This window comes from Salvia hispanica, chromosome 4 (genome assembly GCF_029641045.1).
Source record: "Salvia hispanica isolate PSC_SH4W2 chromosome 4, Shi_PSC_v1, whole genome shotgun sequence".
In the NCBI taxonomy this organism is placed as follows: Eukaryota; Viridiplantae; Streptophyta; class Magnoliopsida; order Lamiales; family Lamiaceae; genus Salvia; species Salvia hispanica.
The window spans coordinates 48,972,680-48,995,306 of NC_142695.1; the positions used below are offsets into that span (position 1 = coordinate 48,972,680).

The 22,627-nt window shown below is 39.0% G+C and overlaps 2 protein-coding genes and 2 pseudogenes across 2 annotated transcripts; all 4 read left to right on the forward strand.

Annotated features, from left to right (window-relative positions):
* Window positions 1-89: 89 nt before the first annotated feature.
* LOC148929349 (uncharacterized) lies at window positions 90-6,824 on the forward strand. Its single transcript, XM_089056812.1, has 2 exons — window positions 90-760; window positions 6,748-6,824. Exons 1-2 carry the CDS (start codon window positions 169-171, stop codon window positions 6,822-6,824), a joined length of 669 nt encoding a protein of 222 aa, XP_088912938.1. The 5' UTR covers window positions 90-168.
* A 4,287-nt stretch (window positions 6,825-11,111) lies between these two features.
* LOC148929350 (uncharacterized) lies at window positions 11,112-12,900 on the forward strand (annotated as a pseudogene).
* Window positions 12,901-16,206: 3,306 nt separating this feature from the next.
* Window positions 16,207-17,616, forward strand: LOC125195293 (UPF0481 protein At3g47200-like; annotated as a pseudogene).
* Window positions 17,617-18,593: 977 nt separating this feature from the next.
* On the forward strand, window positions 18,594-19,513 carry LOC125195294 (uncharacterized; the record flags this gene model as incomplete). Its single annotated transcript, XM_048093466.2, has 4 exons — window positions 18,594-18,731; window positions 18,830-18,919; window positions 19,023-19,121; window positions 19,194-19,513. Coding segments are annotated over 4 exons (429 nt in total), but the record flags the coding sequence as incomplete, so codon positions are not given.
* Window positions 19,514-22,627: the final 3,114 nt, after the last annotated feature.

The following is a 22,627-nucleotide window of genomic DNA, read 5'->3' on the forward strand; positions in this document are numbered from 1 at the left end:
TTTTCCATTGTATTGTTTTCTTATGATTTGAGAATTAATGCAAACTCCCCCTTCTTTTTCTCATATACTTTCCCTTGTAGCTCTATTCGCGTAGGTGCAATCCCGGTGGCCGTTCCTATCTCCGGCAACCCCGATCCTGTACCAAGTGGTATCAGTTCCACCGATCTTATGGTGGAAACACGTTCCGGCGATACTCGCCATCTAGAGGAAATGCTTACTGCTGCGATGACAAATCTGACCAACAAACTAGCTGATGTCGATCGCCGACGAGTGGAGTTCGACAAAATCCGCGATCAATCTGAATCAGCGCGCGATCTATCACTGCGTCAGCTTCATGAGGAATTCTTAGCTCTGCAACTCCAGCATAATGAGATCATGAATCGATATGTGAATCCTGGCGGTGGTGGTCCAGCACAACCTCCGGGTGGAGCTGGTGGATTTCAGGCGAGACAACATCAATACTTTGCGACGCGTCAGTTGAAAGTGGGGTTTCCTCCCTTCTCTGGTGAGGATCTGGCTGGGTGGATCATTCGATGCGACCATTTCTTCACGGTGGATCTCACACCGGAGGAATCTAAAGTCCGCCTTGCGATCATCAACTTCGAAGGTCGTGCGTGGCAATGGTTTCAAAATTGGGCAAAATATCATGACCAACCCATGGCGACACCGTGGCCTCTGTTTCTCCAAGCACTGGAGGGTCGGTTTGGTGATCATCTCTTGGGTGATCCGATGACAGAGCTACCGTCACTCAAGCAGTCAGGTTCGTTTGCTGACTATCATGATCGATTTGAGCTGCTTTTGGGTCGTGTTTCTATCCCTGAGTCGTATGCTATCAGCCACTTTATCAATGGGTTACGTCCTCATGTACAAAAGGTTGTTCGCTTATTCATGCCCCAAACGCTTATCCATGCTTACACCCTCGCTAGACTTCCGGAGTCGTCTGCTCCGGCGAGGGAGGGGTTTTCTCAAGCTCCTAAACGGGGTAATTTTGGTGTCTATGGTGGGGAATCTAATAAATCTAATACTTCACCTTTACTCCCTACTCCTATTGTACCAAAAGTTAAGAGCCGCCGTTATTTGACCCCTGAGGAGATGGCTGTGGAAAGAGCTTAGGGACTCTGCTATGGATGCGATGAAAAATTTGAGTGGGGGCATAGATGTGCTAAGACACAACTTTATTTGTTGGAGATTGAGGATGGGATTGAGGAGCAGGATCCGGGTAGCAATAATATTGATGAAGAAGTTCCAGAGGATAATAATCCTCTAATTTCAATTCATGCTATAAGTGGCTCAACTTCTAAAGGGTACAAAACTATGCGAATCACGGGCAGAGTTGGCCGGAAGGCTCTGCATATTCTCATTGACTCTGGGAGCACCCACCAGTTAGCTAAGAAGTTGGGACTTCAAATCACGCGAGTAAAATCTGTGATGGTAGATGTAGCAGATGGTAATAGACTGGAGTGTGACTCAATGTGTAACGGAATGAAATGGATGTTGAGGGGTACTCTATTTACTTTTTGCTGCTTCCTCTTGGCAGTTGTGATATGGTATTGGGGATTCAATGGCTTGAAACTCTGGGTGCCATTCAATGGAACTTTAAGACACTAACTATGGAGTTTAAACTGAATGGGAGGAGATATCTGCTACGAGGGGGTCAATCCAATCAGAATGTAGCTGAAGTATCTGAGAAAGAGATGGATAAATTGCTTACTCATGAGGATGATATCCAATTATGCTGTATTAAAGTCAACCATGAAGGCCATTCAGAGTTGTTAACTATGGCTGGTTCAGAGGATGAGTCACAGGCTATTCCTCAGTTCATCGAGGCTTTCATTGATAATCAGTCTAAGGTATTTATAGAGCCTTCTACTCTTCCCCCTATGAGGTCACATAACCATCAGATTGTCCTCAACAATGGAGCTTTCCCCGATGAATTGCAGAACTTATAGACATACAACCATGCAGAAGAATATCATTGAAAAACAGGTTGCAGACTTATTACAGCAAGGCTTTATTCAACCAAGTACAAGCCCTTTTTCTTCCCCGGTGGTACTTGTGAAGAAAAAGGATGGGACATGGAGGATGTGTGTAGATTATAGGAGGTTGAACAAGCTCACTGTTAAGGATAAGTAACCAATCCCTTTGATTGAGGAACTTCTAGAAGAGTTACATGGTGCTTCAGTCTTCTCTAAAATTGATCTCAAATCTGGGTATCATCAGATTCGAATGGAGGTGAAAGATATCCCTAAAACCGCTTGAAAGGTCGGGATTTTGCACGCGTGTCGTAGGCGCGTGTCCCTTCCTATTCAACAAGATTTATAAGTTCCCACTTTCCAAAATACTATTGATTAGTATGTGGTAAGTTAGGGTGTCGAACCCACGAGGAACGGTAGCATCCGTTATGTATTTCCACACTTAAGAAGGTTTTGGCGATGCCGCCACGCTTTAAATTGGGGGTGGAACTGAACTACGAAATGTAAATAACACTTAAACTAATGTGGGAACTAAACATGCAAATAAAATACAGTAAGAAGAAAGTAACTGGAAAGCAGACTGGACAAGTTGGTAAACTGGGCAACTTAGCAGTGGCGAAAATAAGAACATTTCGGAAATGAAAAGAGAGCAGCAACTTGCATGAGCATCCTAAGTTCAGAAAGCAAAAAGAACTAAGTTAAAAGCTAAGGAAGATAAACTAGTAAGTGTTGGCTACTAACGAAATCTAGAAACTAGGATTGTGACATGTTCAAAAGGTTAACTTTAAATTCCTAACTAATGTGACTTAAAGCTTAAATGAAAAGCATGTGGAGTGCAGATATTATCTAATCTAAATGGCTGCCAAAAGTGAAAAGAAAGCATGTACTTGTTGTCTCCCAACTTCTATTACCCAAGGTGTAAAACCATTGGATAAAGGCCTACAACTAATGGTTCTTCCACTTAACTCCTAAAAGCTGATCATGGCTCCTAATTCTACACTAAAGGCACGAAAATAAGAGTGAATAAAAGACTAAATGGCTGCTACACAACTAACCAAGCAAGAGAAACACCAAATCATCAATTAAACTAGCTAAACATGCATTGAAAACACCAAATTAAAAGCTGAAACTTAAAGCACTTAAACATGATGAAAGAAGCTTAAAAAAACAACAACAATGGAGGATGAAATACAAGACAAGAAATTAAGCAACAAACATTAAACTTAAAACATGCAAAACTAATTAATCTAGGTGATTTAAACTCAAAACAAGAACACAACTTTTTTTCTTCTTTTCTTCTTGAAACTTTCGAAACTAACAACTAACTAAAACAATTAAAACTGAACTAAAGACATTGGGCAAGATTTTTACTAAGCAAGAAAGGTTTAACAAACACTAGAACAACAACAACATAAAAACCGAAAATCAACAAGAGCTAAACTTTAAAACACATTCAATACATAAACACTAAGAGCAATTACTACTTGAAATAAGATTTTAAAACAAGAACAACAACAATAACTAAGAGTGAGATTGATGCAAAAGAGCTCCAAAAGGTAAGAACAAGCTAACTAGAGAAAGCAAACACTACTAATAAATTACTACTACTTCAACCCATGGTGAATTAAAGATCTTGGCAGCCTTGAAGTTGAAATCTCTCTTCTTAAGGAAGAGAGAAAAGTTTTCTAGAGAGAGAAATAAACTAAAACTAAACTAAAGCTAAAGTGATAAAGTCACTAGTTGTTTGGGGAAAAGCATAGTTAAATATTTTGTTACATCTTTCAAATAAAAGTTATTTCCCCTTTCTCATGCCCTAGGGACGGATGTGGACACGTGTAGCAACAAAGAAGCAGTCTTGTAATTGTGCTCAAGTGGCTTCATGCAGTTTTTCCGTCGGGTCCAGCTTGGCCAAGCTGACAGCTTGGGCAGTTTGCCATTTTTCTGATTTTCTTCAAATTCTTGCACTTTTTGCCTCCTTTTTGCATCATTCCACTACAAATGCCTTTCTACAATGCCTCAGAACCATAAGCTCAATTCCCTGCCAAAATAGCATCTTCTTATGCAAATATTCAACTTATAAGTGCGAAAAGTGATCAAATCCGAGTGACGAAAACTAGCCTATCACCGCTTTCAGAACACATGATGGACATTATGAGTTTGTTGTGATGCCCTTTGGGCATACCAATGCTCCTGCAACTTTTCAAAGCTTGATGAATGACATTTTCAGACCCTATTTGAGGAGGTTTGTGTTAGTATTCTTTGATGACATACTTGTATACAGTGGTAACTATGAGACTCACTTGCATCACTTAAAGCAAGTGTTTGCTAAGCTGAAGGAGCATTCTCTCTTTGCTAAAAGAAGTAAATGTGAATTTGCTAAAGAAAGGATTGAGTACTTAGGTCACATCATATCCAAGGAAGGGGTAGCAACTGATCCTAAGAAACTCAAAGCCATGCAGGATTGGCCAACACCTACTGATATTTCTAAACTCAGGGGATTTCTTGGACTTACTCGATATTATAGGAAATTTATCAGAAATTATGGGATGATCAGCCGGCCTCTTACTGATTTATTAAAGAAAGAAGCCTTCCTTTGGAGTGAGGCTGCTGATGAAGCTTTTCTGGAGTTGAAAATGGTGTCACCCCGATTTTAGCTCTACCTGACTTCTCCCTCCCTTTTGTTATAGAAACGGATGCTTCAAGTTATGGTATTGGGGCTATGTTAATGCAACAAGGCCATCAACTTGCTTTTATACGCAAGTCTTTGTCTCCCAAACACAAGCTTCTCTCAGTCTATGATAAGGAACTATTGGCTATTGTCTTTGTTGTGACACATTGATGCCATTATTTGGGTCATCAATCGTTTGAAGTGCGTACAGATCATAAAACCTTAGCTCACCTTTTGAAACAGAAGCTCACCACACCTGGCCAATTGAGTTGGCTTTCTAAACTCATGGCTTTTGATTTTGAGATTACTTATAAAAAGGGTTCTGAAAATATTGTTGCAGATGCTCTATCTAGGGTCCACTCCTCTGAGGTCTTTTGTATGGCCATTACTGCTGTCTCTACAGACTTATACCCTTTGATAGAGGCGAGTTGGAGTTCTGACCCTTTGCTACAAAATCTGATTAGGGAGCTGCAGCAGGACCCTAAAAAGAATTCTAAGTTTTCTTGGATAAGGACTCAGTTGAGGAGGAAAGGCAGGTTGGTGGTTGGAGATGATGAGGCCTTGCGACTGAAGCTTATCCATTTATTCCATAATTCTAGTACAGCCGGTCATTCTGATATATTGGCTACTTATAAAAGGCTCACCTCTCTTTTTTATTGGCCTCATATGGAGAAGCATATAAGGAAGTATATCAATGAATGCGATGTGTGTCAACGCTTTAAGTATGACAATAGTGCTTACCTCGGCTTATTACAGCCTCTTCCAATACCTGATGAGGCCTGGTCTCAGGTTAGCCTTGACTTCATTGAGGGTCTTCCCCTATCACATGGTAAATCTTCTATTCTAGTGGTGGTTGATCGACTTACTAAGTATGCTCATTTCTTAAGTCTTACTCACCCATATACGGCCCTGACTGTTGCTCAAACATTCATTGATTCGGTATTTAAGCTACATGGATTGCCTGCCATACTTATCAGTGACAGAGATAAGGTTTTCATGAGTCAATTATGGACTGATTTCTTTAAACTCCAAGGGGTCGAATTACACATGTCTACGGCGTACCATCCTCAGTCCGATGGCCAAACCGAGGTGGTGAATAGGTGCTTAGAGACTTATTTACGTTGTATGTGTGGGGATCAGCCAACTACATGGAGTAAATGGTTGAGCTTGGCTGAGTTTTGGTACAACACATCATTCCATTCTACTATAGAGATGACCTCATTTGAAGCTCTGTATGGGTACCCCCCACCAATCCATGTTCCTTATTTCAGAGGAACGTCAACAGTGCATGATGTGAACGAAAGCCTGATCACTCGTGATGCTATGATGGAGGTTCTGAAGCATCACCTCCTGCGCGCACAGCGGCGCATGAAGCAACAACATTATAAACATCGCTTGGAGAGGAAGTTTTCGATGGGCGAATGGGTATACTTGAAACTCCAGCCTTATCGGCAGAACACACTGCGCGACCGTCAATTCCACAAGCTGAGTCCTCGTTACTTTGGTCCTTTTAAAGTGGTGGACAAAATGGGTGAAGTAGCCTATAATACCGGCTGACTGCAAAATCCACCCTGTCTTCCATGTCTCACAATTGAAACGGAAGATGGGGCCCTTAAATCAGCTTCATGGCTCTTTGCCTACAGTGGGGAACTCGACATTTCTCGAGCCTGTGCAGATTCTGGAGCGTAGATTGGTGAAACGAGGCAATCGTCCGGCTACGCAGGTCCTTGTTCATTGGGCTATTTCCTTTCCGGAAGATGCCACATGGGAGTACTTACATGATCTGCAGGAGAGGGTTCCTCATTTTAAACCTTGAGGTCAAGGTTTATTTTGAGAGGGGGAGATTTGATACGTGGCAGAGCTTCTCAATAAGCGCACGAGGGAATCAAGCTAAATAAGTGTTCATGGTTACATGGACACGTGGATTGAATGGGATGAAATCACGCCATGAGCGCGGAGTAGAGAATAGATAGTTAGTTAGTTGCTGAGCTGTGATGAAATGTACGATGCATTTTCCATTGTATTGTTTTCTTATGATTTGAGAATTAATGCAAACTCCCCCTTCTTCCTCTCATATACTTTCCCCGCGTAGCTCTATTCGCGTAGGTGCAATCCCGGTGGCCGTTCCCATCTCTGGCAACCCAGATCCTGTACCAGAAACACAAACCAGGACGTGGCTGTGAGCACTGCTGCTTGGCCGCCCCTAATCATGTGTGTGCTGCGTGCTGAAGGAGAGTAAGGGGAGAAAGGGTTACCAATTTTCATTCCGTTTTCTATTTGGTGTTTTAAGTGATTTGGAGTATGTAAATTAGTCTCTAGAAAATGAAGTTTACATTTTTTAAATTCCTAAAATTAAACATAAAAACAAATCACATAAAAAATGTCTTTCATAACCATTTTACAACGAAGAGAGGAGAGCGAGTCGCGGCCGCACGCGATGCCCGTTGTGGGTGGCGAGGGCCGCACCGAAAGGGGTTGAGGGTTTAGTTCAGGGAGAAGAAAAGGAAAGTGAAGAAGAAAAGGGGAAGAGGGGGTGGATCGTGGATGGGTTTAAATTTTGTTTTTAAAATTTCATTTCTTAATTTCTATTACTATTATTTGTATTTATTTTTTTAATTTCAATATTCATTTTTTTATTATTAATGCAATTTATAATTTATATATTTTTAATTCAATTAATTTTGAATTATTAATTTGTGAATGTAATTGTGATATGATAATTAATTAAATTTTTAATATACGGAGTATAAATTTTGAAGTGCAAATTTGGTATTCTAGCGTAAAGAGTGAATTTTACATGCTTTAAAAAGAGTGAATTAATAACATGGAACAAATGTCATATTTTTGGGAATGTCGTGAATTTTGACCTGCTTTAAAAAGCGTGAATTGATAACATGGAACAAATGTCATATTTCGCTATCTAATGAAGATACTTTTATTTTAGCACAAGAATTTAAATAGGAGTATTTAGTTAATTAAATTGTTCATATTAAAATTAAAAAGACTATAAAGTACTATTTAGTTAATTAAATTATTCATATTAAAATTAAAAAGACTATAAAGTAAGAAAGAGAAAGAGAAAAAGAAAGAGAAAGAGAAAGAAAAAAAGAATAAAAATGAAAATAAAATATTTTAAAAAGTCAAAAATAAAGTAAAAGAAATAATAAAATAAGATAAATAAGAACATAAAGTAGGAGAGATGCATGAGTAAATTATTACTACTAAAGAAATAAACGTCTTATATAGGTTGGAATGTGCCAAAAAAACGTCTTATTAAGCTAGAATAGAGAGAGTATTTATTTATGATTGCTATGATTTATTATTTTTTTTATCTCTAAATGACACACTCATCTAGTATGTTTCACTGGTAAATTAATTATTTAGTAGTAATAATTAGCATAAAAATAATACTTCATCTATTCAAGAAAAATAATCTTATTTTTTTTATGAATGACATAAATTTCAATAAGAAATTGATAAGTAAATAAGAGAGAGTAAAACCAATGAAGTAGAAAAGGGAATGACAAGATGTATAAATGGGTAAGGTATGGTAGAAAATTGTCACTTTTGTAACTAGACTTTTTTTTAACATCCAAAGATAAAAAATAGGACTACTTTTTGTGGACAGACTATTTTTATTAGACACCCTAAGATAGAAAAATAGGACTATTTTTCATGGACGGAGAGAGTACTATTATAGTAGATCACAATCCAAATTTATTAATACCTCCGTTTTTAAAAATAGATCACATTTGTCAATTTAGAATGTCCCTTAAAAATAGACCAATTCTATTTAAGGAAAAAAAATTCTTTCTAATAAGGTGAGTCTCATTCTTTACTAACAACACTCTAATCTCTTTATCTAGCTATCTCTCTTATTTTACCAACTCTGCATTAAAACTCGTGTCATTTCTAAAATTGTCTATTTGTTAGAGATGAAGAGTTCATACTCCCTCCTCCCATAAAAATATGTGTACTTTCATTTGGATCGGTCTCACATAATTATTGACTTCTGAACTCCAACTGATCGGCCTCACATAATTGGGCTTGGATCTCCTGTTGTGGAAGAATCACAGCAAGGGATGTTGTTCCTCACATCCCAATTTTTTAAAATTTTTATTTTTTTGTTTAAGTGTTATATTTTAAGTTTAAAAAATTGGGATGTGAGGCACAGCATCCGCTGCTGTGATTCTTCCACAGCAGGGGATCCAAGCCCCACATAATTAGGGGAATGGATCCCCTGCTGTGGCAAATAGCACAGCGGGGGTGCAGTGTATAAAACGCAAGATTTAAAGCATGAAACACATCTATTTAATTTGATAAGAATATTACTCCCTCCGTCCCCGATTAAGAGTCATATTTTTTCATTTCGGTCTGCCCCCAATTAAGAGTTACATTTCATTTTTACCATAAAAAGTAAGCAGGTCCCATATTTCACTAACTCAATTCACTACATTTTATTATAAAACCAATAAAAAAATGGGTCTCGCATTCCACTAATTTTTTCAAACAACTTTTCTTTACATTTCTTAAAATTCAAAGTGTGACTCTTAATCGGGGGACGGAGGGAGTATATTCTTTGCCTTCCTTTATTTTATTGTTTACATTCATTTTCATAAGGAGTAGTACTTGTCATCTTTAATTTTGGTTTCACGATTAATTATTTTTATAAGTAATTTTTCGGTAATTATTTAGTAATCATACGTGGACCATTTTCATTCTTTGATTAAATCCAATCACAAAAAAAACTCTCTTTATATGAATTAAAAATAACTTAAAAATTCTGATTACAATCACTCCTAAAATAAACAATTACCAAAATTATATTAAAGGAAAGATACTAATACCAATTAAAATAACTTAAAAACGTAGTTTATGGTGAAATCATAATTGAAGAAAATGAATGTCTTGCTTTTTATTAACAGTAAAATAAATGGAAGGCAAAGAATATAATATTTATATCAAATTAAATAACTGCGTTTCATGCTTTAAAACTTGCATTTTATAGACTACCCCTGGTGTGCTATTTGCCACAGCAGGGGATCCATTCCCCATAATTAGTGACTTCTGAACTCCAACTGACCGGTCTCACATAATTAGTGACTTCTGAACTCCAACTAATTCCTAACCAATTAACCACTTCTTAACTCCTTTCCCAATGGCTAATTCCAGAGCTCAGTTTCTTCCCACTTCTTCTCTTTTGCCTGCTCAAATCCATAATTCTCTTCTATCCTCTGCTTCAGTTCTCTTTCTTCCTATCACATATGCGGAACAGGGCCACAGTCGACCAGCTACTTGACTCTTGTTTCTGAGGTGAGCCCTTAAATTATTGAGTTAATTTAGTAGCAGATAACGCGATTTTGAGTTAACCGAGCAAGTTGGGTTGGTAGAAACTTAGAAATCATGACTACCTGCGTAGCGATTTGTTGACTGTGTCTCTTAGCAAGTAAATTAATCAAGAATTTCAAGTTTTAGTCTTAATTTTCCATTTATTAGCAAGTTTCGATGAACTGAATGTTCAAAGGGCCGAAATGTAGCGTGCTCAACTCTCTGCTTTTGATTCTTTCATAATGGCCAAGTTTTAACGGTACAAAATGCTATTCAAACGTTCTTGATACTCTTTAGGGTGCATATATGAACTAAATAAAGTTTCTTGGACATCTTTCAAAGTTGCAACTGCTTACAAGATGTTTCATGATTTAATAAATTTTCAAAGTGTTTAGGTGATTGAGCTAAAGAGACAATCTTGGTTAGATGAATTTGAAAAGGTTTATGTTGGAAATAACAAATTGTTGTACAATTACTTTTGTAAATTGCTTGTTGCTTATAAGATCACTGAATACATAAGGTGGGGTTGATGAACTTTTTTTATAACTTAGCTGCTTGAACTTATTTTCAAAACTCTCACCTAGTTCCTTGTTGATTATAAGCTCAATAGTTTGAACTTAGTTGATAATAAGTTCATTGAAAATATAATATATGTGATATTTAAGAGCATATGTTATCAAACACTTCTCAAGAGCACATAAGCTCCTCCTAAACACCCTCTTTGTTTATTAGCTCAAGTGCGCCACCTTCTCCATGTATTCATATGTAAAATTCATTTATTTATAAGGAATGTTTGAGGCGAACCTTTTTTTCCTGGAAATGTACAACCATAATTTTGAAGCTGTTGATTCTATAATTGTCATTTAGGAATATTTGATTGTAGTATGTTAGAAAAAGGAAAAGATATTAGCTTGGAGATCAAGAAAGCTTGGAGGATAAGAAACACATTAGCTTGGTGCCTAAGAAATATATTAGTTTGGTGCCCAAGAATACTTGGAGCACAAGTTTTACCATATTTACTTGTTTGTAATCCCTATTTAAAGGGTGCTTTATACAATGAAATTATCATCCTATTCTACACAATTGTTTCTTCCTCTCTTCCTTTCCACAATGTTTTCTGCACCATTTAACATGGTACCAAAGCAGGACTCAGAAAAATTTTATCACTGTCCCTAACCTTTCTCGGCCTTAAGCCAAATCTGCAAAAAACCATTCAAAACAAACAATGTCAGACGAAAAAAACCCATCCCAGTCGGATGAAATTGCTCGGCAAATTGCTGAAATCATGAGCAAAAGTCTTGCCATGATGATACCATCAACACCCAAACCAGAGAACACAAAAAATCCACCAGAAAAAACCCATTGTGTACAAAATCGATACACAACCCCTCCACATCGGAGGAAGAAAATTGAATGGAGAAAATTACTCTGAATGGGCCGTCCTGATGAAGACGGCTATAAGCGGCAGGGGAATGGTTTCTCACGTAACCGGAGTTCCACCTCCCCCGCCACGAACCGATCCAGCCTTTCCGCAATGGCAACAAGCTGATCACTGTGTGTTCACATGGCTCACACAGAATATCGAACCTCGGTTGGTCAGCCGAGTTTTGAAACAACCGACAGCCAAACACATATGGGATGCATTGGCTATCACGTACGGGAGCGGAGGAGATAAACTCCAAATATACGATCTGAATATCAAAGCCAGCATGGTGAAACAAGGAAATCAATCGTTAGAGGAGACATGGAGTACCCTACAAGATTTATGGATGTCAATAGATCAGAAACGGACAAATCCTATGAAGTACCCGGAGGACATGGAAATACATGATAATTGGATCCAAGAACAGAGACTATACGTTTCTGACTGCAATAGACGGCAAATATGAAACAACCAAAAGGGAGATAGTTAAAATGGAGCCACTTCCCTCGGTTGACCTTGCTTACAATCTGATCAAACAAGAAGAGACACGGTCTCAAGTGTTACAGTCAGGAGCCGGAGCCACAACAGAAGGCATCGGAGCAGGACTTGTCATCCGAGGAGGATCGCACCAGCACGGCAGCGGCTCCAGTGGCAGCGGCAATCGCGGTGGAGGAGGCGGATGGAACCGGCGGAACAATGATGAAGACAAATCGAAGCTTGTCTGTTCTTATTGCAAGAAGAAGAAGCACACGAAAGAATCATGCTTCGAATTGATCGGATTTCCCAATTGGTGGGAGGAGAAACACGGCAAGAACTCATCCGCACCACCGCCATCCGTGCCACCACGCGCTCCCTGGAACCGCGGTGGCCACGGCGGCCACGCTGCTGCAGTTATCCGAGGGCAACCGAGGGACGGAGGAAATTACCCTATCGCCACCGCTGATAGCAACAGGGAAGCTGCTCAGACTTGGGGCGGCGACAGGGGAGCAATCGGTGCTGCTCAGCCGACGGGTCAGATGGAAGCCGCCAACTTCGCCAGAGGAACGGTGGTGTCGAATTGGTCAGAGGAGGAATTTGGGGAAGATGAAGAAACAACGGCGGCAGGTAACGTAGGGTTTGTGGGTTCTTTGGTTAAAGAACCCCAAACTTTACATAAATCCTATTTTTCACCCCAGCAATACAATAAATTACTTAGTGTACCCCATCTATTGCCTAATGACCCATATTCTCTTGTGTTGTGCAAATCTGACCCCGAACTAAGTAATTTCCCTATTAGTACCCCTATCGTGTGTAAAAATAGGTTTCAGCCCCTAGAAAACACTGGAATTGCATGTCAGGTGTCTAGTGGATATGAGAAAAACGATAGATGGATATTTGATTGTGTGGCGACTGATACAATAACTTATGATGCTTCAGATCTTACAGGTATTCAAAAACCTCAGAAATCCCATATTCAGACAGCTAATGGGGAGTTTACAAAAGTTGAGGGGGGGGGGGGGAAACTGTGAAAATATCACCTACCCTTCAATTATCTAACTGCCTTTATATTTCTTCGATGTCTCATAAATTGTTGTCTATTAGCCATGTCACGAAGGAATTAAATTGCACCTTATTGATGCAACCTCATTTCTGTCTGCTGCAGGATATCCGAACTGGGGAAATAATTGGACGTGGCACTGAACGTGATGGATTGTACTATGTAGATGAGATAGCTCAAAAAGGGACCGCCGTGCTAACTCACGGGTCTGCCAATAGGAAGGTTTGGCTTTGGCATCGACGCTTGGGACATCCTTCTATCGATTACTTAAAATTATTGTTTCCTGATTTTGTTTCTAAACATGATGAGTATTGTGAAACTTGTTTTTTGGCCAAAAGCCACCAAATCTCTTATCCTTTGAATAATACTCGCGTTGATTTTCCTTTTTCCTTAATTCACTCTGATGTTTGGGGGCCCGCACCTTTTACTGGGGGGCAGGGTCTTAGATACTACTTAGTTTTTGTTGATGACTGCACTCGCATGACTTGGGTATATTTCATGAAACAAAAATCTGAGGTTTATATACGTTTTTCACACTTTTTTAACCTTATCAAAACCCAGTACCAGTCTTCTATAAAAATCTTGAGATCAGATAATGGGAGGGAATTCGTTAATTCAGCCATGAAACAATTTTTTCAAGAAAATTGTCTGATTCATCAAACCAGTTGTGCCTACACTCCCGAACAGAATGGTGTAGCCGAAAGAAAAAACCGTTCCCTCCTAGAAATGACCCGCTCTATGCTCATTGAATCAAAAGCCCCAAAACACTTCTGGCCCGAAGCCATTGCCACCTCAGCCTATCTCTTGAACAGATTACCCACAAGTATCCTCATACACCAAACACCACTCCAAGCCCTATCCTCCTTCACCAAAATTCCACCACCTTTAACTCTTGAACCGCGAGTCTTTGGGTGCTCCGTTTTTGTTCATACCCCAAAACATGAACGAACCAAAATTTCTCCTTGTGCAATTAAGTGTGTCTTCGTGGGATATGGGGTAAACCAAAAGGGGTATAGGTGTTTTGATCCTAAAACCAATCGAATGTTTGTCACGATAAATTGCAATTTCCTTGAAACCGAATACTTTTATACCCACCTTAGCAGTCAGGGGGAGAATAGTAGTAAGGACTCGCTAAGTTGGATATCAGTGTCGATGCCAACACCAAGTAATCCCAAAGTGGACATAACAGAGACGGCAGTAAGCGATTCCGCTGAGCAAGTCTCTGAAGTAGGACAGTCCGTTCCTGAAGGTGACACTCAACCAGCTACTTTCCCGTTGAGGCTATCCAATTTAAGTATTGATAACCTTGTTCCTCCAATTTCCTTTACTACTGATGATGTAAGTGTAGAGGAAGAAGAAGGCCCTGTTGTGGAAAACACAGATGGAGACACTAGTAAAGAAGTCGAAGGGATTGACCCCGACACAGGGGGGTACATTCTTCCACATCGGGAGAACAGGGGAGTTCCACCAAAAAGATATACACCTGAGAGGATTAACAGGAATGCTCGCTACTCTGTTGCTTGCCTAGTTACGAGCCATCAGTTAGAAATGGCTCAAGCATTTGAGAAGGCACTGTATGAGGATGAAGAGATCCCACAGTCATGGGAAGAGGCTACGCGGCACAAGAACTGGAGAGAGGCAATGCAAAAAGAAATAGATGCACTGATCCGGAATAACTCTTGGGAAACGTGCATCTTACCTAATGGGAAGCGACCTGTAGGATGCCGATGGGTCTTCACTATCAAGAGGAGACCAGACGGCTCAGTTGAGAGGTACAAAGCACGGCTAGTCGCGAAGGGATATACTCAGACATATGGGGTAGATTATTCAGAAACTTTCTCCCAAGTGGCCAAGATGAACACAATTCGAGTCTTATTGTCTGTGGCGGCAAATAAAGATTGGCCACTGCATCAATTCGATGTGACGAATGTCTTTCTTCATGGTGAGCTAAAAAAAGAAGAAGAGGTGTATATGGAGGCCCCTTCAGGATTCGCAGCAGACTTCAAGATAGGAGAAGGATGTAGGCTGAGGAAAACTTTATATGGGTTGAAGCAGTCCCCAAGAGTATGGTTTGGGAAGTTCGTCGGGGCAATGATTAGTTATGGATATAAACAGAGCAACTCCGATCGTACTCTCTTTTTGAAGAAGAAAGGAGATAAAATCACTTGCTTAATCATATATGTCGATGACATGATTATCACAGGTGACGACTTGGAAGAGATTGAGAGCTTGAAGATGAATCTGTTTTGGGAGTTTGAGATGAAGGACTTAGGGGATCTCAAGTATTTTCTTGGGATCGAGGTGTTAAGATCACAAAAAGGGATTTTTTTTAGACAGAGAAAATACATCCTGGACATCCTTGCAGAAACAGGTCTCCTAGAGTGTAAACCGGCAGATACGCCTATAGCGGTTAATCATGGATTACAGATTAATGATAAAGCTGAGTTGACCGATCGAAGTCGATATCAACGACTAGTTGGAAAGCTTATCTACTTATCGCATACTAGGCAGACATTGCCTATGTCGTAGGGGTCGTGAGTCAGTTCATGCATAAAAACCACAGACGGACCATATGGAAGCAGCGCTCAGGATTTGCCGATATCTGAAAGGGACAACAAGACATGGAGTGTTGTTCTCTAAGAGTGATAATCTTGACATTCATGGGTACACCGATGCTGATTGGGCGGGGAATCCTAATGATAGAAGGTCAATCGCCCGGTACTTTATCTTTGTTGGAGGTAACTTGGTGACTTGGATAAGTAAAAAGCAGAAAGTGGTCGCCCTCTCGAGTGCTGAAGCAGAGTTTCGTGGAATCAAAAGTGGACTGACTGAGATAATGTGGCTAAGAAGACTGATGAAGGAACTCAGCCTAGCTCCTAGCAGAAAGTGTCGACTATACTGTACTGTGACAACAAGGCCGCAATAAGCATCTCAGAGAATCCAGTTCAACATGATCGAACCAAACATGTTGAGGTGGATAGACACTTTATCAAGGAAAACATTGAAGGAGGCATTGTAGAGCTGCCATTTGTTCGCTCAGAGAATCAGCTTGCTGACATTTTGACAAAGGCAGTCAACAAGAGGTTTTTTGAAGATGCTTTTTGCAAATTGAGTATTGGAGGGGAAGATGGGAACCAAACATGATCGAACCAAACATGATATGTTGTTGCTAGAGAATCAGCTACCTATAAGAATAATGGAGAACCTATAATGGAAGATGAAATCTGTCAATGAAGGATCTCAAACTCTGAACCAACATATCATGTTTGGTTCGATCATGTTGCAAACTTCCCTGAACCAGAAGATGAAATCTGTCAATGAAGGATCTCAAACTCTACTAGCAGAGATGTTGGTATCTTCCTTAGATAAAAAATTTGATAAGTTATTTGCAGATCCTTCATATTCCTATGCAGCATCAATCTATGACGTTTCCGAGACACTCTGGAAAGCAAATGAAGGAGCCTATACTCCTCGATTAGTGTCAATCGGTCCATTACATCATGACCGATCCCATCTTCAAGGCATGGAAACTTTCAAATTGAGATTCACACATAAGTTTTTGACCAGATTTGGAACTGGCCTTCATACCATAGCAAAGTTTTCAGCAAAGGAAGAAAGATTTGTTCGTGGGTGTTATGAGGGTACAATTAAGCTTCTTCCTAAGGAACTTGCAGAAGTGATTGTGTTGGATGGAATATTCATTGTTGAGCTTTTCCTGGAAAACTATTTCATTCAGCTGAGGGACAAATATGAGAGAATATTTGATACTCACTACTGGATGTACAATGATTTGATGCATGATATATTGTTGCTAGAGAATCAGCTACCTATAAGAATAATGGAGAACCAATTGAGTTTTGTGGATCTTTCATTCTTAAATGAAGGGACTATGGTCACCATCTTTGATCTTGCTCACAAGTTCTTCAAAAATATTGGTAATACAAGCAAGGTACCATTGACAGCACACTGTATTCAGGCTAGGCACTTCGTTGAGTTCCTTTTGTTTCTTCATGCTCCAGCAGAGAAACTTGTGCCTTCCCATGATAAGGGACTGAGAATGCAACTAGCGTCTAAAAAGTTTGAATACACTCGTAGTGCAGGAGAGCTTGTGAGAGCTGGAGTCAAGCTTCGTTGTGGAGAAGATAGTTGTTTGTTTGATGTTTCTTTTGATAGTGACAAAGGTGTGTTGACCATCCCCAAATTGACGGTAAATGAATCAACCGAGACATTCTTCCGGAATCTTATAGTCTTTGAACACTTGGGCTATTATGGCTACTTTTCCAGGAACATTACAAGTTATGTGATGCTCATGGATAGTTTCATAAACACTTCAGGTGATGTTCATCTACTTGTTAAGCATGGCATCATCAAAAATGAATTAGGCCGGGGTCAACAAGTAGCTGACCTATTTAATAATCTGCACAAAGGAGTTCTAACTGAAGTAAATGATTTCTAATTTGCTGAGCTCTGTGTGGAGTTGAATGACTATAACAAGAGTAGGTGTCACCGGTGGAAAGCCAGTTGCTTTAGATGGAGAATGATGCTGAGAGAAAAATGGGTTGACTGGAAAAAGATGTTAAGACGCGATTATTTTAGCAACCCTTGGTCCTCCTTATCTGTTGCCGCTGCAGTTTTCTTGCTCGTTCTTACCATAATACAAACAGTCTGTTCAGTTATCCAGGTATAGTTTCACATCTTATCACATTTTCGTGCCATTCAATTATGATTGCATTGTGGAGTATTTGTCATCTGAAATATCTCATACTACCAGATATTGATGTCCAAAAGTTCTTGCACGAGTGCTGCTGTATCCCCAGTCACTTTAGATCTAACATTCTCTTATTGTTTGGTTAGGTTTTATGAGTTCTTCTCCACCACCCTGCCGCCATTTTCTACTAATCCAAGATGTCCGACGAACAAGCTGGAGAATGCAGTCCACCACAGCCGTATTCGGATTTCGGATCTTCTGTTAATTTTGTCTTTCCAAAATCAATATATTGCAATTAGTTTTAGTACTCCATATGTATATCTATTTAGCAGGGTGTGTTCTAGTCATCTTCTCTGATCTAGGACTTTTTTAAGATTGTGAATGGTCTAAAGTTATCCATTCGAACCATGTGATTTGAAATGAGTTGTGCACATGTTTAAATGACATGTGTCACAATACTCATCACGTGAAATGTGATTTTTGAGTTCACACTGTTTATGGGTCTTCATGTTCATGTATGGCCTTGGGGGTGGTGAATGACCTAATTTGTGCATAAGCTGGGGCTTGCGTGTTGCATCATCCTCAACTGCCTAGTGCCTAGTGCTCTGATAACATTTTATAATGTCGTTTAGCATCTAAAACTGGTTTAATTGCTTTATATGTTTCCTACGTTAGAGATATTTGTCTAGCACCCCATCAGCATGGGCGGTTTTGACTTGAGAGGCCTAATGTCATATTTGTTGAGTAAACTTCTTAAGTCATTTTCTGTAATTGTCTTTATGAGCATATTAAATAATTTATTGCCTTGTTTTATACATGTGTCTCGTAGTTATTTGGTTGACGCTAAAATTAAACTCGTCCACAGATATGCTAGACCATCCCCAGTTGTTTGGCCCATAGTTCTTGGTCTTCTTTCTATTTTTGTTTACATTTTGTAGTTGTATTCATTTTCTTGACATATTTTCTTGCCCCTTTTCAGGTTCAATGAATTTGGAGACAATGGTGGACCTGCAGCAGAACAGTGGGCTCCCAAATTGGCTCTTGTCAAGAAGCATATTGATGGAATAATTGGGAAAAACAATTTCCACATTGATGTAAATCTCCAATTAATTTGTGTTACTCTATTTTCCTTGAAAACTCTGAATCATTGGGTGTTCGAATGCCATATGATGTCTGATAATCAAACATACAGGCCAGGACTTTCGTTGCTGCATCCATCTTCCTAAATGGATTTGGAGGACTTCTATTTGTTCTTGGCAGCAGTTTTGGTGCTTATCTTCTGGTGAGAAACCCTATCCTGCCTCTGCTCTCCGATATTTGCCACTCATTCAATCTATTAAAAGCAAAACAGCACAAAAGCTAATCTTATCTGCTCCTTGTAACAGATGTATTACTTGATATTGACAACTCCTTTAATGTATGACTTCTACAACTATGAAGCTGGAAAGCCAGAGTTTTTCAGAGTCTTATGTGAGTTCCTTCAGGTACAGAAACAAGTCTCAACACCTTCTGTGGTTGCACGTGCTTGTGTAACATTTTTCATGATTTCCTATCAGTGTGCGGCACTTGTTGGTGCATTGCTGTTCTTCCTCGGAATGAAGAACTCGATTACAAGGAAGCAACCAAAAAGAAAGATCACCAAATCGAAGGCTGCTTGATGCAACGAGAGAAGCAGGCTCTGGGAAATTGTTTAGAGGAGGTTGGATTCAAAGGCATAGGTTAAATTAGGCAGAGTCGATAAACTATTCAGTGTCAGCTCCTATTTGCTAAGCCAACATTTGGTGCTGTATTCTGCTGTTTTCTTAGTCAATTTTTTAGTCTGGAACCCTTTTTTTAAAACAAGCAATTTGATTTTTTATGCCCAAGTTTTTATTCATTTGTTCACATTTAAGGCTTTTTGCTAAGAAAATATCTCGCTTTGATATTGTTTTTACACATGATTTCATTCTAGCATAATCGTTCGGTATTCTCAATTGCCATTTCCAGGTGTTGTCTTACTGCGTTAGGCTCTCAGATGTAATGGTCCATGCCAGGTTTTCCATGAAAAGTTAGTGTTCTGTTTCTGGAAAAAGGGGGCCCTTTTGCTTTAGGCTTGTTTGAGAAACTCACTCTCAACATTCTGCGGCCATATTCCTGCCAACAACGGCGGCACACATTCATTTAAGGAAATGCTTTGCATCCTCACACAAACTTGGCTCTTTAAGTTAATGACATGACCCCCTAAATGGCAGTCCAACTATATAGACATGACAATTTTGACTTGATCTCACTTTCACAAACTTAACTGCATAGTGTGTGTCTGTGTGAGAGGGAGAGATGGATCACATTTTTATTTGCTGGATGATGATACCCTATATAAGCAACTTAAATTTGTTCATCAACAAAAAATCTCAATCATCTCTGCCGAGCACGATTAAATCTAGTCCACAAGTATAAAGAAAGCCATTAACCTCTATAGGAATTACAAGAAGAACATAGAAATGAGAAACAATTCTCAATATAAGGAAAAATGAGAGAAAAGATATTTCTCATTCAAACGATATGAATCATACAAAAGGAAGATAGCTGCTTATTTATACTTCTAGGGGTCATGCAGCACGCATGCACACGGGTGCATGAGTTTGATCACATGAGATCAAAACCCTTCTAACTAACTATAACTACCAACTAATTGCCAGTTCACTTCAACGTCTCCCTTATTTCACGTGCTGCTATCTTCGAACTATGACTTCAATAACCTCCACAGAGGTAAAAAAATGTTAAGCAAGGAATAAATAATAATACGGACTTAAATATGACAAACATCTTCAGCAAGAGGCATGGAAGAGGTGTTGGAATCACGCCAGGTTTTTCATTCTACTTCTCCGGGAAAGTAATTTTGTGCCTTCTTCCAATCAGGTTTTATGTCGATAGTTCAGATTTAAAAAAATTTCATTTCCTCTTCCCCTAATTATCACAAAATAAATAAAACCTTCTCACTTCCAAAATTTAATCAAAAGAAATCCATAACGACACTCTTGTTATTTTCTTCATAACTTCCTTTTATATATGTATGGATAAATTATCTATAATTACATCAATAAACGAAGTAACCAATAATATACACGTCTTTTTTGTTTCTAATTTTCTTAAAGAAATTACTAAGATAAGTTTAATTGCTATCCATAAAAATTTATCATATCTATCCATTCAAAATTAGTCCATTACTAAAACTATAAAAATTAATTCCTTTTTATTAACTCTATATCTCTGTCTAATTTTATCAACATTTTTCCTTTCACTTGCTCAATCTTACTTTATTCACTGTATATCTTTTCTCTCTCATATTATATTAATTTTGTATTAAACTTGTACCGTCCATCAATAAGATTATTTTTGCTAGACGAAGGAAGTATCACATTTTAATTTTTTATCAAATGACAGCCACTCACGGAGTACTCAGCCGGTCAAAGGGGATCAGCTAAGCCTTTTCCTAAGACATTTGCTCCTACACCAATAATAAATTAACATGTCTACACTCTTTAAAAAAGTAAAAAATAAATTAAATATTATGTGGCATCTCTCCCTCCTCTCACACTCCACACTCCGCTGAATTCAATAGTTATTTCATCTTCCCCACAACTCTCCACCTTTTGAACATCATATTGCCGCCGGTAAAAAGCCAAAGCACCACCTCTGCCTCTCTCTCACCCCCCCTTCCAAACTATTGATGATTTGTATCTATTCCGAGTGTTTGTAGGTGTGGATAAGTTGATAATGATAGTGATAAAAGGAATTTTTGGGGTAACTTTCCGGCAGATAGTAGGATACGCAGAGGGTTTTGACGTGATCCGTTTGAACGAGGTCGGGCATTCTGGAGTCAGGGACACCTTTTTGACGGAGAGGAAGGCTCTGATATTAAAGGCAGGGTATTTAGATGAGATTGGTTAGATCCTCATCGCAGGTGATCGAAATCAAAGCGTCCAGATCATCCGCGAGCAATTGGCACCTCAAACTCACCGATGATCCACACATCTCCCTATCTTCACCAACAGCTCTTTAATTTACGAATTAACACGAGTATTAAAATCAATACAAAACCTAAATCTGAATCAATTATTCTACGCAATCGAGATTTGGCCGCCGGAGAGGAGGCGGGTTTGGCCGCCGTGATAGCGGAGCTTGCCGTCTGAGTGGCGGGGGAGAATCCGACCGCCGTAGCTGCAGAGAAATTTGATGGAGTTGGGAGAAGGAAGTGAAGATCCGTTGGTGCACCGCCGGCTCAGCTGGCGTTTTAGATTTGTGGGGAAGATGAAATGAATGTTGAATTCAGCGGAGTGTGGAGTGTGAGAGGAGGAAGAGATGCCACATAGGATTTAATTTATTTTTAATTTTTTTCAAAGAATGTACACACGTTAATTTATCATTGGTGTAGGAGCAAATGTCTTAGGAAAAGGCTTAACTGATCCCTTCCGGTTTTTTGAAGATGCATGATTGCGAAGTTGGAAGCATGATTTTTAATTTGGTGCGCTGCATGGCAATAGAGTTACTCCATTTGTCCTAATTAAATTGAGTTGTATTCCCTTTTTGGGATGTTTCAATTAAGTTGAGTCATTTTTATTAACCCTAAACCCTAATCAATTCCTGTTAATTTATTCTCTTTCATATTTTACTATTTTATCTCTCTTATTCCACTATATTATCTCTTTTACTTTATTCCCTATTATTTTATTTTATTTTATTTTCATACACTCCATTTAATACGTACAATTTCTTAGTCCCTATAATAAAAATACGTAACAACGAAGGGAGTATTATTTTTAAAATAAATTCCACGGAAACAAACTCAGAACAATTTTCCATTCGGCTTTAATTATGTTACCAATCAACTTAATTTAGGAATATTAAGAACGTGATGGAATAAAATGAAATCAAGGACATGGCCCTAAAAAATAAATAGAAAAGGATAATAAAAAAGAGTAAATGCACCAAACAATAATTGAAGTCGTCG